Below are 17,935 nucleotides of genomic sequence, written 5' to 3'. Positions count from 1 at the left end.
GAAAAATGTCAGACGAAGATACCACGAGCGATACCAATAGCCTAGCCATCCAAATAGCCAATCTCCTAAAAAATGGAGTCCAAACTCAAACCCAGAACCCAAAACCAAATCCCTCTAATAGCCTAAAAATCAGTCTCAGCCTCACAAGCCAAAATTACCCTCTATGGGCTCGGATGATTCGAGTCGCCATAGGGGGAAATCGAAAGCACTTTTAAACCATCTCTCCCAAAATCCACCAGAACCCATTGATGAACAGTGGGAACAAGATGACTTAATTGTCTTTTCCTGGCTCATCCAAAATATTGAGCCAAGCCTTGCCAGTAATCTTACGGAATTCCCGACAGCGAAAACGCTCTGGGATGCCCTTACGATTACATATAGCAGTGGCAAAGACAAACTTCAAACCTTCGATCTCCATGTTAAGGCAAACGAGTTTAAACAGAATGGCGTACCGTTAGAGGAATTCTGGATCATAATGCAAGGTATCTGGGGAGAGATTAAACGAAGAGATCCGAACCCGATAGCATGCCCGGCCGATATCGCCACGTACAATAAAGTCAGGTCAGAATACAAACTGTTCCAATTTCTGAATGCACTTGATCGAAAATACGATTCTCTTAAAAGGGAAATCCTCCAGTGGGATCCGTTGCCATCTGTCGAAGTTGCTTATGCGGTTGTCCGAAAGGAAACGACACACCAAAGCATCTTTGGGAACCCTCATAAAGGGGTGGGATCGGGTCTGAACTCACACGGAGACACCGACGGGTTAGGGCTCGTTTCTAGAAGCCGCCGGTCAGACCAGAAGCCGTCATCATCCCGGATCGATAAGAGCAAACTGAGATGTGAACACTGTGGCATGGCCAAACACACGAAAGACCAGTGCTTCAGTGTTGGGATTGAACCCTAACAGAGGAACAGATAATGTAAAGCCAAAACCGGATCCCATCAGTGGTCACTTAATAAGCAGCAGTTCGCTCTAATCTTTCCCCTTGACAGTGGTTATCCAACAACTGATGAATCTTAAAGTGCTGCTCAAATACAACAACTGATAAACCAAACTCTGATGATTATCTAACAACTGCTGAAGACAAACTCTGTTGCTCTATCTACTGCCGTCTCCTAAGTACTGCTGAAGATTCAAGCACTGCCCTCTCAAAGAACTGATCACCTTTGAAGAAAGCACTGAAGACTCAACATCTGTGCTAAGGCCACAACAGTAGAACGTGAAGCAGTAGTTTCCTTATGTTTTGTACTTTAGTGATTATCAGATGTTCCATAACAGTAGTTTGTATAGAACAGTATTTGTAGTTTGTTAGGTCGTTAGATGTCACTATCATGGTGACGTCAGCTGAAGCATATCAGTAGTTTGGTTTGCCTATAAGTATGACAGTACTCTGTACTGTTACACTTGATCGTTTTGAGTGAGTTTTTCTCCTCAATTCATCCTTTCATCTTGTGCAACCAACTCTGGTGTATCAGGCTGAGGGGGAGTTTAGATTGTAAGCTTGTTGTAATCATTTGCTTTCTATTGTAAATCTTTTGACTCAATGAAATAGCAATTGTTTATCAATCTATACTTTCTTTTGATTATGTTTACAAAGTTTGCTACTCATTTCCGCTGCACTTATTCGTTTTATGCAAACAAACACAATCATAATGGCCCCTAGATCCTAACAATTGGTATCAGAGCATGGACAGTCAAATTCGATCTTACAATCAATTTGACATAACAGTTCAGCTCAAAATTCATTGATGCTAAGGTTGGTTGTATCCAGTTGAAAAACAGAGTAACAAGTGAATCATGGTTAAATGAATATTCAAATACTCTGAAAATCAACCAAGATGTCATATGACACACAAATCTCACACAACAAGCGTTTTCATACATATGTCACTCATAGTTTTCAGATCTGAAAAATATCTGATAAATTATGGGATCATTCGATGCTTTCAAAATTGATTTCAATTGCTGTGTTGATTTTTGTGATGTTTAGTCAAAATTTCTCATGTGTTCAAAGGCAGGTTGAGAACCTTCAAAAGGACCAAATCAATTTTGTCCAAAACACATTGAGTAAATAAGGTGTCAAATCAGTCCTAATCATAAGTAATGTGAGATTTGAAATAAAACGTGATCAAACATGGTCAGATCTCTCAAAACATTGCTTCAAAATGATTATGGACAAAGTATATTCAAAATATAATCTCCTAGTGAGTATTTCTGAACATATGAATAAACAGGGTATAAAGGGAAAAGGAAAATGAACAAATCTTAAAGTGTGGCTATCTCAAACTTTTGAAATCAAAAGCAAAAGAGTATAAGCATAAAACACTCTTGAGGTTCAAATTAGATCATCAGTGGTCATTGTGCAACTGTGTGCATTCATCAATACAGGAATTGTTTTGGTAACAATAGCATCTTCAGTGATGGTGCTTAAAAGGAATTTACAATCAATTGACAAGAAATTGACCCAAACAATGATATGATCATGATTTTACTGGAAAATTGTCGGATCCTTTTGATTATCTTCAAAACTTCCTTTGATTTTTGTTAAGGTGTTTTCCTCTAAAATAAAAACCAGATATATTTTATTCCTTTATGAAATATATTTTGTTCTTTTACTCTTTTTTAATAGTAAAAGCTCATCTCTGGTCAGGATGTAATTTCCTTATTTTTTTGTGTGAAATTACTATCCTTAAATCTGGTCAAAAGGAAATGACATACATACCAAGGTCAGGTTGAGCTCAAGTTAGGATTTCACTGATCATAAATTGATTGTAAATTGACTTAGACTACTGAGATACTCAGGTAATTAGACACAAAATGAGCAGCTCATGTAGAAATGTCTTCATCATCTAGGATGCTAAACCATTGTCTAAATAATAAACACTTGGCAAAACCTAGAACAAAAATTCCTGTAAACAACTGCTGGCAATTTAATCTTGATAATTTACATCTAAAATGTAGTTTGTTAAGAATAGCATTTCAAATGCTCAAACAGATGTTAGATAAGATACTGTGCTTTCACAAAGCAAAATCAAGTTCTACATCTGAACAAGCAGATGCTAACATTTTTTTTTGTCAAGAGTTGAAACACTGCTGCACTATCAGTTGTTGAGACAAAAAAAAATCTTCATTATTCTACCACTGTTGTATCTAAAATGCTGTTGTGCTTTAACATCTGCTCTCTAAAGTCTGTCCACTGCTAAAGTGTCAACCTCTGCTCTTCAAAAACACTGATATTTAAAATCATTGTTTCATCCACTGATACATCCACTATTTCATTTTATTACCGTTGTAACTACTGATACTTGCTCCATCAGTAGTTGTCAAAACAACTGTCCTCCATTATTTACCATTCCATCAGATGTTTGACACGTGGTCAGTTTTTAGCCTTCAGATCAAAAATAACCGCTGCCACATCAGCAATCACTTTTTCCCTAAATAAAACCCTGATTAAATCCAAACAGGGTTTTACTGTCGAATTGAATTCCAAAAGTTCACTTCTCATAACAGTTTCCCTCTCATAACTCCAAAAACTTCTTCGATCTTCTTCATCCAAAATGACGAAACCAAAATCGAAGTCAAAATCAAAACCAGCATCTTCTTCCACAACAGCAGATGCCACTCAAATGGCTGCTGAAACACCGGAGATTCGCTACAAATCTCCACACAACTATGTAGGTATACTCACAAAACCTACCGATAATCACACCTTCGACTCCATCCTTGACATCCTTTCTGCATCAAAGTACAAAACTTTGATAACAGCAGACGCTCCTATTTACCTTGATACCCAGAGAGAGTTCTGGAAAAATGCCACCCTTGAAAAACAAGGAGACATCATCGCTGCCATCAACTCCTCGATACAGGGTAAGAAGGTAAAAATCTCACCAAAATCCATCTCTGAAACCTTTAAACTCGATGATTTAAATGGAAAAACCTCTTTTACAAAAGACGAGTTGGTAAAGGATTTCATGAAAAGGGGCTATGCAGAACAACCAAACAGGGACACCCTACAAAAGGGTTACTTCCCTTCTGCACCCAGATTTTTATTCCACACACTGCTCATGTGTGTTTCAAATAAAACAACGTCCTTCAATGAGATACCAACAAAAATCCAATGCCTGGGGTATGCAATTTTGAACAATGAAAACTATAACTACTCCCAGGAAATATTTGATGATTTGGTAAAGAACGTTGATAATAAGGCATTTCTGCTCTTTCCTAGGTTTCTCAGTTACTATTTTGAACAAAAATTTGTCGGGAAAGAGGCAGAAGTGCCCAAACAAGGTGTCTCATTCAAAATAAACAGTTTAACAATAGAAACTTTTTCAAGAATGATGGCACCTATAAAATTAAAAACAAAAGAGGCAGAGCAGATTTTAGAAACTGCCACTGATCCTCAAGAAACCACTGCTGAGCCCACTGCTCCAGGTGATCAGAGTAGCAGACCCACTGCTCTGAAACCCACACCTGCCACCACCAAAAAGACCAAAAGAAAACCACCCAGAAAACCCACCAAACCCAAAACAAAGGCAACTCTGGAAGATGAGATCCCAGAGCAACTGCCAGTGACAACATAAAAGTCACCAGAAACCACTGCTACTACTTCCTCACAACAGTTGGTAGAAAGATCTCAACCCCAGCCTCAAACTCCTCTTGCATCCTCACAAAAGGATCAAGTTGTAAGCACAGGGACACCACAATATGAAGCTCTAGGTCCACTCGGATCTATCTTCCACAGTCCTGATCCCAAGGACATGTCTCTTTCAACACCCATACCCTCACCAATAATAATGCCACAATCAATAATACCCCTGTTGCATGCAGTTGATATTGCACAGACAAAAACCAGTTCCTCTCAATCACCCATTACTGAGAGCATACCTCCACAAGTGACTGGGTCCGATGTTAATACCTCTGTTATCCAAGCAACAGTTGAGGAGGTTACACCCCCTGAGTTACAAGTAACTCTCGGTGGTAGTTCAAGTGGAGCAGCAACTACAACTGATGGATCAACAGATCTTCAGTTGGACAGTTGTTACATTACTAAGACTCCCTTGAAGGCAATTTCTTCCATGGCAACATCGGTAACCACCAGCAAGTTGTCTTTAGCTGCTGGTAACATCAAAGGTTCATCGGTTGCTGAAGAAAGAAGTCCCCAGTACCAAGAAAAAGGGGCATCAATGGATGACTTTTGGGCTACAGCTCCTAGGTCACACATTGATACAACCACTGCTGGTGGGGATTCAGATGATCCTGTTAATTCAGGTGATGATTCAAAATACAATGAATTGACGGCCAGAGTTGAAAATCTGGAATCTACAGTTGCAGAAATAAAAGATATGGTGCAGCAGCTGTTAGAAGCTCATATAGCCTAATCTTCTGCTCCTCCTGCTCAAGCACCTGCTCCACAAGCATTTGCTGCAAATGAGCTTTGGAATGTCTTCCAACCCATGCTTGAACAACAACAACAAATGGCTGATAAAAAGCATGCTCTTCAAGTAAAAATGCTGACCAACATGGTGGAATCAAGGTTCAAAGACACTCAAGCAGATATCAAAGCTATAAAGGCTAGTATCCAAAAGACTGCTCAGAGTGAAAAAGCTCCATCTACCATTTTCTTCATGGATACACCCCTGGCAGATAATGCCAAAAAGGGGGAGAAAATCAGGTTGAAAAAGAAAGGTATAGATGATGGGATGCACATTGAACCTGAGAAACCCAAATCCTCAAAAACTTCAACAGCTGATACAACAGTAGTTACAAAAACTGCTGTCAGTAGCCAAACAGCTGCCATCTCATCAACACACACACCTCCAACACACACCACCACAACTACTGCTCCACCACCATCATCATCTGTGTCTATAACACAAAAACCACCACTATCATCATCTACAATCATATCACCACCACTGCCTCCTGCCATAAAGTAGAAGACAGCAGATGTTACAACATCTGTTGTAATGACAACAGTGGTTGAAACACCAGTTGTTTCAACTACTGTTAGTCAATCACAGTCACAAACCACTGATCCACCTAAAACATCATCAGCCTCCCCTCCACTAAAAAGGAGAAGGGTCTTCATTCCTGATGATGAGTCACCACCACCATCATCACCATCACATCTTTCATTCCCTGCTCAAAGGCAGAAGACATCTGCTGACACATCAGCAGTTGTAACGACAGCAGCAGTTGAGACACCAATTGTTTCAACAGTTGTTAGTCAGACATCCACAACTGCCCTAGTTCTTCCTATATCACAACCAAGGCTCTTTAGCAGAAAAAGAAAACCTATTACTGCCGATGAAGGGACACATGATCCAAATGCTGAAAAATATCCACTAGAGCTTGATGCCGTCAAAAAAGAGATGAGACAGTTTTATACAGAAACAGATCCTTCAAAAAGAAAATTCTCCTCACTCATTGGCTACATAGCTCCAGAAGATATAACTGATTATCTCAAGTTAAAGGCTAGGCAAGCTAAAGTTAAAGCTAAGGTTGACAGTGAAAAAGAAAGGCTAAGCGAAGTAGGCATTGCTAATAGACTGGAGTTCTACCTTGCAAAGGTTAAGCAGATGGAAGAATTTGCTCAAGAGCTAGACAAAGAAAAGGCAGATCAAAAGAAGAAACTGAGAGAACAGCTTCTGGCCTTCATCATGAAAGAAAAGTTCTATTCTGCTGAAGAATCCCAGTTTAAAGAATGGCCTTTAGTACCTTTGAAGCATGAGGTTGAAAGGATCCAAAAAATCAAGAATAATCCTTCAAAGAAGAAGACTGCTCCAAACTGGAGTAAGTACAAAAGACTCATTGCTGATCTCACTGCTGAGTATAAAAGAAAGAAAAGGGAGTTGGTGGATGCCAAGATAGACACTGCTGAAGCCATATCAAAATGGTCTAGGCAGCAAACAGATGAAGCCTATGAAAGGCTGAAGAATAGAAAAACTGCTGAGTCAAGGGCTGCACAGAAACGAGAACAAATGTTGAAACTTGAACAGCAGATAGACAACCTCAAAACAGTGTTGAAAACAGCAGACAACCTTACTCTTGAGACAAACCAAGAAGAAGGTAAACAGCTGACTGAGGCAGAGGTTAAAGAAAAAGAAGCAGAGTACTTCAAAGACATCATCATGAAAATGGGTCTGAAAGAAGGCAACTCAACAAAGCTTCAGAGCCTGTTTGAAAAGGCATTAAACAAATCTGCATCAACAAACACTGCAACGAATACTTCAGAAATTGACAGGCAAGAACTCATTGAACAAGAAACTGCAGATGACATAGCTGCAGCAAACAATGTCATTGAAGAAGCCCTCAAAAGAATGTCTGATAGTTTGCATGTGTTTTCAAGGCCATCATCTCTCAACTCATCAGGAAATAAATCTCTCCCAAGAAACCCATTAGGCTTTAAAATACTAAAGTGGATGTCTGATCAAAAGATCCACGTATTGACTTTGGTCAGAGCCAATGGTGAGGTGAAGCATATATCAAGGAAAGAAGCACTAGGCCTTAGTGTTCAAGATTTGCAGGATCTCCTTGAGCTCTCACTGTGCAGGGATGAAGATGACCAGAGTGCCAAAAAATTTGAAGCTGAATTCAAAGAACAAGCTAAGGCACTCTTGATGAGTAATAAAGGTCCTGAATAAGGAAGGGTTTTGGCATTATCTGTTCCAGGGGGAGATTGTTGGGATTGAACCATAACAGAGGAACAAATAATGTAAAGCCAAAACCGGATCCCATCAGTGGTCACTTAATAAGCAGCAGTTCGCTCTAATCTTTCCCCTTGACAGTGGTTATCCAACAACTGATGAATCTTAAAGTGCTGCTCAAATACAACAACTGATAAACCAAACTCTGATGATTATCTAACAACTGCTGAAGACAAACTCTGTTGCTCTATCTACTGCCGTCTCCTAAGTACTGCTGAAGATTCAAGCACTGCCCTCTCAAAGAACTGATCACCTTTGAAGAAAGCACTGAAGACTCAACATCTGTGCTAAGGCTACAACAGTAGAACGTGAAGCAGTAGTTTCCTTATGTTTTGTACTTTAGTGATTATCAGATGTTCCATAACAGTAGTTTGTATAGAACAGTATTTGTAGTTTGTTAGGTCGTTAGATGTCACTATCATGGTGACGTCAGCTGAAGCATATCAGTAGTTTGGTTTGCCTATAAGTATGACAGTACTCTGTACTGTTACACTTGATCGTTTTGAGTGAGTTTTTCTCCTCAATTCATCCTTTCATCTTGTGCAACCAACTCTGGTGTATCAGGCTGGGGGGAGTTTAGATTGTAAGCTTGCTGTAATCATTTGCTTTCTATTGTAAATCTTTTGACTCAATGAAATAGCAATTGTTTATCAATCTATACTTTCTTTTGATTATGTTTACAAAGTTTGCTACTCATTTCCGCTGCACTTATTCGTTTTATGCAAACAAACACAATCATAATGGCCCCTAGATCCTAACATTCAGAATCGTGGGTTACCCGGACTGGTGGTCCAATGGACATAAGAAAGGTAAAGTCGCGGCTACCGTGGGTTATCAAGGGACCACCAGCAGCAGCAGCAGTGGCGGTGAACATCACAAACCCATCGGAAGTCAGGAGGGAACCGGAAAAGGAGGTGTTGGAGGCAGCTGTAATTTAGCGGCGGTGTGAGATAAAGGATCAGTGGAGGAGACAGGTATAGGGTTTGAGAATTACATCTCAAACCCTCCACTTACCCAACACTCTTTTTTTAAATCAAGAAATTCTGAAATGACGGTTTTAAACCCTAGATTTTTTAGCCCAAAAACCCTTGAGCTTTTAAATAGGTTCCAAGTTTCTGAAATTACAGAAAACACCCCTCATATTTCAAAAAGGGGGTCAAAACACTTTTTTGGAAAAGGTTAACATGGCAACAAAAAATAAAGAAAATGAAGACTCTTGGATTTTCGATTGTGGTGCCACTGATACAATGACCTATGAAAAATCTGACATGTGCTCAATGTCAAAACCACAAAAATCCAGAATTCATACCGTGAATGGAGAAGTCCTTCAAGTAGAAGGAGGAGGGATTATTCAAATTTCCGAAAACATGAAACTGTCAAACTGCCTCTATGTTCCATCCTTGTCTCATAAATTACTATCAATCAGCCAAGTTACAAAGGAACTAAATTGTGTCGTGCTAATGCATCCTACCTTTTGTATCTTACAGGACATCAGGACGGGAAAGATCATTGGACGTGGTACTGAACGGCGAGGGCTATACTATGTGGATGAAGTGACTCGACAAGGTACTGTAATGCTATCTCATGGATCTGCAGATAGGGAAGCTTGGTTATGGCACCGAAGACTAGGACACTCATCCAATGGTTACTTACGTCGGTTATTTCCTAAATTATTTCCAATAAATAAAGCCTTGAACTGTGAGACATGTTTTTTGGCAAAGAGTCATAGGCACACTTTCAAGTCAAATGATACTAAGGTTAATTCTCCTTTCTTGTTAATTCATTCGGACGTATGGGGACCAGCAAAGGTTGTGGGGGGGGGGGAATTTCCATTATTTCGTAACATTCATTGATGACTGCACCCGCATGACTTGGATTTATCTCTTAAAAAATAAATCTGAAGTTTTTGCAAAATTCACATTTTTTTGTGCCATGGTTAAAACCCAATTCAAGAGTGATATCCAAATACTTAGGACTGATAATGGGGGGGGGGGATTCGTTAACACTTCCATGAAAAAGTTTTGTCAAGAAAAGGGAATAATTCATCAAACATCATGTGCTCACACCCCCGAACAGACCGGGGTATCTGAAAGGAAAAATCGCTTTCTTTTAGAAATAACTCGTGCACTCATGATTGAATCTCAAGTTCCAAAGTCTTTTTGGCCCGAATCTCTCGTCACAGCAACCTATCTTATGAACCGTCTTCCAGCAAGAGCTCTTGACTTAAAAACCCCTCTTCAAACCCTTTCTAAATTTCACAAACCCCCATCAACCTTACCCTTGAACCTCGTATTTTTGGCTGCTCTGTTTTTGTTCACCTACCGAAAACAGACCGATCCAAAATTGATGCATGCCCCGAGAAATGTGTGTTTGTCGGTTATGGGGTCAATCAACACGGTTGTCGGTGTTACAATCCACACACACGTCATATGTATACCACGATGAATTGTGACTTCCTTGAAACCGAATACTTCTACACTACCCAACACACTGGTCAGGGGGGCAAAACAACCGATGACGCATTGAGTTGGATACAATGGATGCCATCCTCAGAAGAAGAAGTTAATCATGAAGCCCAAACCCAGTCTCAATCGACTAGCCCTGAAGAAAGTACCACTAACAATGATCTTCCCAACCTGGTGTCAGAGGTAAGTGAGTCTCAATCCACTAGCCCTGAAGAAAGTACCACTAACAATGATCTTCCCAACCTGGCGTCAGAGGTAAGTGAGTCTCAAACTCAAGAGTATGTTGATTCTTTTTCCGAAGAAAATATCACTAACGTTGAAAATCATGAGCATGACGAAAATCATGACTTGCCTAACCATGAGGCAGAACAAGAACCATCGCAGGTTGAACAAGACAGATATATCCTTCCCCCAAGATCCAACAGAGGAGTTCCTCCAAAAAGATACTCTCCCGAGAAGGAAGCTCAAAGTTCTCGATATCCATTGGCAAACGTGGCAGGTGGAAACTTATCACCGGAAGCCAAAGCTTTTGCCACATCCCTATGTTCTGAAGAAATACCAACTATAGTTGAGCAAGCTCTTGAGTCTAAGGAATGGAGAGAAGCAATGGAAATGGAAATGGATGCACTAAATAAAAACGACACCTGGGAAAAATGCACCCTCCCCCCCTGGAAAAAAACCAGTAGGATGTCGTTGGGTCTTCAGTATAAAATACAAGCCGGATGGAACAATTGAGAGATACAAAGCCCGACTAGTAGCAAAGGGGTACACTTAAACATACGGAATTGACTATTCCGAGACCTTCTCCCCTGTTGCCAAAATCGACACAATCAGGGTTCTATTCTCTATAGCTGCAAATAAAGATTGGCCACTCCTTCGGTTTGATGTAAAAAATGCCTTCTTACATGGAGAACTCAAGGAAGAAGTCTATATGGAAGTTCCACCTGGATTGATGAAAGATTCTAATTCTAAAGAAATGTGTCGCTTAAAGAAATCCTTATACGGATTAAAGCAGTCTCCCCATGCCTGGTTTGGCAGATTCACATTGGCCATGAAGAAATATGGTTTCAAACAGAGTAACTCAGATCATACTCTGTTCCTTAAGCGGAGGAATGGGCTTGTAACATGCTTAATTATTTACGTTGATGATATGATAATCACAGGTAATGATGAAGAAGAGCTGACAAGGCTAAAAGCAAACCTATTCAAAGAATTCGAAATGAAAGATCTGGGGAGGCTTAAATACTTTCTTGGAATCGAAGTCATGAGGTCAAGACAAGGGATTTTTATCTGCCAAAAACGGTACGTACTTGACTTGCTGGCAGAAACAGGGATGATCGACTGCAAACCCGTTGATACTCCTATGATGGTGAACCAGAAGCTCTATATGGAGGAAAATGCTAAGCTAGCCGACAAGGGAGAATACCAACGAATTGTAGGGAAACTAATCTATCTCTCACATACCCGGCCTGACATTGCCTACGCAGTGGGAGTTGTGAGCCAATTTATGCACCAGCCTCAAATTACCCATATGGAAGCCGTGTGGAGAATTATTAGATACCTCAAAGGGACACCTGGTCATGGAGTTCTTTTCAAGGCAAATGGGCACCTAGAAACACAAGTGTATACCGATGCAGACTGGGCGGGAGATAAAGGAAACCGGAGATCAACATCTGGCTACTTTACCCTCGTTGGGGGAAATCTTGTCACATGGAGAAGTAAGAAACAAAAGGTGGTGGCTCTTTCAAGCGCTGAGGCAGAATTTCGAGGTATAGCTCGCGGTCTAGCAGAGATACTATGGGTACAAAAATCCTGACAGAAATCGGATATTCTCCAACCCAGTCCAGTAAAATTTTGTGCGACAACAAAGCAGCAATTCAAATTTCAGAGAATCCAGTCCAGCATGATCGCACAAAACATATTAAGGTAGATCCTCATTTCATTAAAGAAAAACTTGAAACAGGGATAATTGAACTTCCGTTTGTCCGCTCAGAAGACCAACTCGCAGATATTCTAACAAAGGCGGTCAATAGAAAAATTTTCAATCACTGTCTAGGCAAGTTGAGTATTGAAGATCCCACTACTCAACTTGAGGGGGAATGTTGAAATATGTGATTAGCATCAGTTTACATCATTTCCTAATTTGTCCATTGACTCTTCTACTCAAGATCCGGTTACAGCTAATGTCCAGCCATATATTCCTGCTAATTGACAGCCTCCTTCGTTCAATGTCCTTGATTGTTCTTTACTTATTTTGTTCTTGTATAGGCTATTTAACCATGTTCACAGGAATGTAAAGATATACAAGAAATAATACAAAACAGTGATTCAATATCCTCTCTTCTCCTGATTATCATGTTTAACATTTTTGTGCTATTTCCTTTTCAAAGTCTAGTTCTTTTTCTTTATAATTTAACACCAATTAATTTTACAACCACGATATAGTTTCATGATATATAGGATATAAGTGGCTCACGCCCCGATACTTCTTATCTTTTAATTTACGAAGCTCGTGCTCGGCTTGAGCCCTATCAAGGCCGGCTCTAGGCCCGGCAAACCCGTGCCGACGCCCGAGGCCCAAAATTTCAAAGGGCTCGAAAAGTGTTTATAAGCTTGTATATATTTATTAAATTATATATTTTGTATATTTATCCGTTTATTGTGTAGAAAAGTGTTGGTGGTGTAGTGGCAAAAACCATCTCACACTAATGTAAAGGACTCAAGTTCAAGTCTTTACTCCATCACTAGTTTTTATTTTTGTAATCTATTTACCCTAACCATAATTTTGGGCCCAATTCGTTTCGTCGCCCGAGGCCTAAATTTTTTCAAGAGTTTTCGGGGACGGCTCTGAGCCCTATGTCTAAAGTTCAAGCTTAAACTCAGCTCGAACTTGACTCATTTCTTGTTAGAAATCATCAGCTTAGATTTGAGTTCGACCTTAGACTCGTTTAAGCTAGGCTCATTTCAAGTTTTTTATAAACTGATCTTCAATAGTTCACGAATGGCTCGAATCATTTACAAATCAAACCATATACATAAAAATAGTATTATATTTTGAGTATATGCAAAAGTAAAAAACTTTTGTAAAAGTGTATTTGATTACTTTCAGTTTTGTGATATTTTGAGAATATAATAATTTGAAATATTAATTCAAAAAATGGACAGTTAAGGAAGGTGTACATACCAAAAGATGCATTGAAATATTGTTGACGGCAAAAACTGGATTTATTTGTACGAGAATCAAATTATATTTTCTGAACATCGAATCTTGGTACAAAAATTGTGAGGGACATAAATCATTTTTCACTAAAAAACGTTTAGCTTTGTTAAAAATTTGAAAGTTATTTGATCAAAATACATTTTTATAACCAATTTTGCAACTGTGAATTGCTCCTTGCTTAAACTTCGCTCGAAAAAAGTTCAGAAAAAGACTCGCTTGAAATTAGCAAGTTTACAAACCGGTTTGATCGGCTTGGCTCGTCAACAAATAAAGCCAAACGCGAGCTAACCCTGGCTCGACTTGGTTCAGCTCGTGAACAGCTCTACGTATATATACACGCAGTGGCGGAGCCACACTTTGAACAACGGTGTCGTCCGACACCATTGAATTTTGTGTAGCAAATACAACGTATAATAGGAAAATTTCAAGCGACACCATTGTTTTTTTACGAGCGACACCATTGTCTTTTTACAAACGACACCATTGTTTTGTTTTCTTCTAAAAGAATTACTTAATAAACAAATTTATATTTCAAAACTTAAGCCCAGTTACTTCAATTTAATTAGTATACTTTAAATCAATAAAAGTCCATGCTTAAATTTTTTTTTTCTAATCCAATAAGCATTATTGCCACATGTCTAGTTGGTTTTGTTTCAATTGTTTAACCTAAGAGGATGTTTGATGATCATTTGAATGATGTGTGCACTTGTTTGTTATAATGAAAAAGAGGTTTTTTTTTTTTGCAAGTTGCTATTGAAAACATAATGAATTTTTTATCAAAACATGAAAACGCGTACAGAACAGCTATTAAATGCATTTTTTTTACATATTTCAAATGTGTTTTTATTCAATGACATTGTAGTTTTACTGTGATATTTGCTTTTATTATGTGATTTGACCCGACTAGATCCGAACCGATCCAAAAGTTCGATCCAGGTTACTATAAACCGAGGTATCCATAAAAAAAGACACCATAAGAAAAAATTTCTGGCTCTGTCACTGTATACACGCATAACAAATTATATAAATTAGAGTAAAAGAACTGTCAAAATCATTTACTAAGGGGTTGTTTGTTTACTTTTTAACGAGCCTCTTAATAGTTTAGATCTCTTACTGGTTCAACACTTAATGGTTCAGACTGTTTGTTTCACGAGCAGATGTCTGAATGGTTCAGACATTTGTCTCTGAATGGTTAAACATTATACAGAGTCTGAATGGTTAAGACCTCTAATCTGAATTGGTCAGACATTTGCCTCTGAACGGTTAAACATTATACATGTTATTAATGGTTCAGACCTTAGTTCAACACTTAACCATTCAGATATTGTCAAACAACCCCTAACTTTAATTTGGTGTGAGTAAAATATCCCGTTTGATAGATCCTATTGAATCTTTTTTATCGGAAGTTTAAATTTTAGCGAGTTTATTACTTTACACGGTGAATTTATGTTTGTGTTTTTTTATATTCGTTGGGTACAAGGGCATGGATAACTGAAACTGCTAGTGAAAGTAAAAGTCACACTAAATTACAAGAAAACCTTAAAACAATACAAATAATAAACATTGGTAAAAATAATAATAATAATAATTTTAACCATTTGCATTATACGAATTCGATCGTTTCAGTGCTGGAAATTCGTCCTTTTTTGTCTCTATTAAGCTCCCACTGAAATATTCTTTATCCTCCGTAACAATAACCTTTTTACCTCTCCCCAACACTACACCGTTTTCACCTGTATCTTCACTTTCTTCTTCCCCTGCACCCTTCTCCACACGATCATCCACCCCCTCTCCACGTGTCAGCATCTTAGGCTTGCACTTTGTAACCAAAGAAAAACCCGGGTTTTCTTTACCCGGTCCACAACTCCGAAAGGATATCGAACCGCACGAGATCAGCTGCATTAGCACTGAAGATGCTTTCAGTTTACTTCCAGCCGTTGGATTAATGTTAACATGTTCGTGTTCGTGTCCATGTTCAACGTCTGTTTCTGGCCGTGGGATTGGCTTACCATCAGATTTCATCAACGACTCTAACGTCTCGGTGCTTGAATCGGACGGCGGCGGTGAAATCTCGGTTCTGCTTAGCTCGGAAATCTCGTTGTCGCTTTCAACTTCGCTGATCATTACAATCAATTTTTTTGTTTAGTTTTATACCATGTCTAATACAGGGATGAGAATTTGGTACTGAACATCGGTACCAATTTTTGTTGAGTACCCACTTTTTAACGTTTTCGATACCGGTACTTTCGCTTTGGAACGATACCGGTAAAATACCGAATTTTAACTTCAAATACTGGTATAATTTTTATAATATACATGGGATGACAATAAAAATGAGTTACATGATCTTTAAGGGTTTAATAAATTAAAACTTTTTAAACATATATGGGATATGGTACAGTTTTTTTAAATATGGTGCGAACTTTTTAACAATTTCCACCATTATTTTAAACGGTCATAAAATTTTCATATGTTAATATATTAAAAAAAAATTACACTACTAAATCGATAATTTTATTCACTTTAATTTGATTACGATATTTGTATCAATTTTTTTTTTAATTTTAACAAAAATAACATATTACGTGATTAGCAATGTCTATAGTATGTTTATGTTTCACGCTCGATCACGCAAACATCACTTTAGTTAGAAAAAATGAAAATTAAAAAAAAAATTGTACGCACTTGTTACTCTCTGTTTGAGTCGAGGCGTTGGCTGCGATTCGAGCGCTAGAGCACTCGCCGGAAAATACTTTGTACTCGTGTAGATCAATTGCACTCCATGATTGATTCCTTCTACTCCTATCGATAGATAATTCGTACTCGTCAACCGATTTTACAGTCTCGGAAGACGATGATTTCTTCGTGACCGATGGCGGAGATTCATCGAATTTGTTACCGGCGTCAAAGAGCTCCGATCCTTTCAGAATGTACTCATTGCCGTGAGCCGGATATATGAAATCATTCTCCGATAAATCGTGCCATACGAATCCGTTTTTATAACTCCTACACAACAGAAATTAAATCAATTCTTCTGTTGATGACTGTAATCGAATTTCACAACGAACACGAAGCGAAAATCTGTTGAAATCATAATTATTCGCATCTGAACAAGCGAACGAGATGAAGAAACTAACCGTTTAGAAGACCACGAGTACATTGACGCCATTCCTTTTCCTCGAAGAGAATTTAAACGATCGATTACATCTAACAATTTCAACAAATTTTCACAACAATCAGTCACAAAAATTTTGTATACAGTTAGTCAGTTAGGTTATCGTTACGGCTAAAAAGAATTGAAAAGTTTACCTCGAAGATACAGTCCGTCAGAACAGGAGAGAGAAACCTCAACAAAATGCGGATGCTCAAGCTGGCCGTTGCGGCTGAGGTAGTAAACAACGGCGACTCTACGGTGTTTGTTAGGCTCCATCCAGACCTTTGTACGTTCTGGACTGCGTTGAATCTGATCCTTCCATTTCCGAGACACGTGCCGGATCTCCGTCTTTGCAACAACCTCCATTGAAACCGTTGGAGAATTCTGTTTAAGACACGATAAGACCTGTTTAAGAAAAAGTACATGTTAAACAAACAATATATTCATGTTGTTTTATAGCTGTGTTAATCGTGTTGTTTCTGACCTGTTAAACACGAAAAGACCTGTTACGAAATGAAAATGTGAAAGGAGGGAAGGGTGAAGAGATGATTTATTCAAAATGTGATGCCGGAGACAATGAGTAGAGGACAAAAGGAGGAGGTGAAAACGGTGGTGGGGGTTGTCGTTTTATTCAGGGCTATAGGGATTATGGTGGTGGTGGTTTGTGTAGGTAGCTGGGGTGTTAAATTATTTGACATGTGAATAGAATTTGACATTTGTAAGTTTAACTTTTATAATAAAAAAGAATTTGAATCTTATCATTGGTGTATCTGGTGGGGTTTTTGATAGAAAGAAAACTTACTTTTCACTCCAAGGGAAAAGTTGAATTGATTTTCTTTCATTATCTGTTTTTTATTCTTATTTCTTATTCCGTCGTATATTATTGTACATATCTTTTATTTTGTTTTTTATATGTTATAAAAATTAAGTAAATAGTTTCTCTAAAGTTTTAGCGCCTTTTGATATTTGTGGATCAGTAAAAAGGTGTTGAAAAATATATACTTACCTTTTTGTTGAGAAAGTTGTATCGAATTTTGTTGAGTAGCTTTGTTTATTTTCTCGTACATAGTTGTCTTGCATCTACTTTTTGGTGTATCCATTTAATTTTATGTTTCTTAAAATGTGGATTGGATTTGTACATATTAATCGAAATTATGAGCATGCTTACAGTCCTATTTTTGTCTTTTCTCTTTTGCAGATATGAATGCCGGAGGAAGAGCAAGGTGTGATTCTCAGTCCTTTATCGAAAGCGGTTTAAATCATCCCGGCTGGTGATTCAGTGTTTCTTCAATGACGATAGGTCGGCGAACACAAAATGAATATGGTATATAAAGTTTCAAACCATCAAGCTTTGGTAGAAAGTTCTATACTTTTATTAGTAGAAGT

General features: G+C 38.4%; 1 protein-coding gene across 1 annotated transcript; it reads right to left on the bottom strand.

Moving 5' to 3' along the window:
* Positions 1-14,883: 14,883 nt before the first annotated feature.
* On the bottom strand, positions 14,884-17,302 carry LOC110867808 (protein UPSTREAM OF FLC). The gene is made up of 5 exons (XM_022116818.2): positions 17,034-17,302; positions 16,705-16,954; positions 16,533-16,602; positions 16,081-16,401; positions 14,884-15,511 (listed from the first exon to the last, which is right to left on the bottom strand). The coding sequence occupies exons 2-5, from the start codon at positions 16,913-16,915 to the stop codon at positions 14,986-14,988; spliced, it is 1,128 nt and encodes a 375-aa protein (XP_021972510.1). The 5' UTR covers positions 16,916-16,954; positions 17,034-17,302; the 3' UTR covers positions 14,884-14,985.
* Between the last annotated feature and the right edge of the window lie 633 nt (positions 17,303-17,935).

The sequence above is a fragment of the Helianthus annuus genome, chromosome 1 (genome assembly GCF_002127325.2).
Source record: "Helianthus annuus cultivar XRQ/B chromosome 1, HanXRQr2.0-SUNRISE, whole genome shotgun sequence".
NCBI lineage: Eukaryota > Viridiplantae > Streptophyta > Magnoliopsida > Asterales > Asteraceae > Helianthus > Helianthus annuus.
This window is presented reverse-complemented; position numbering and strand designations above follow the sequence as displayed.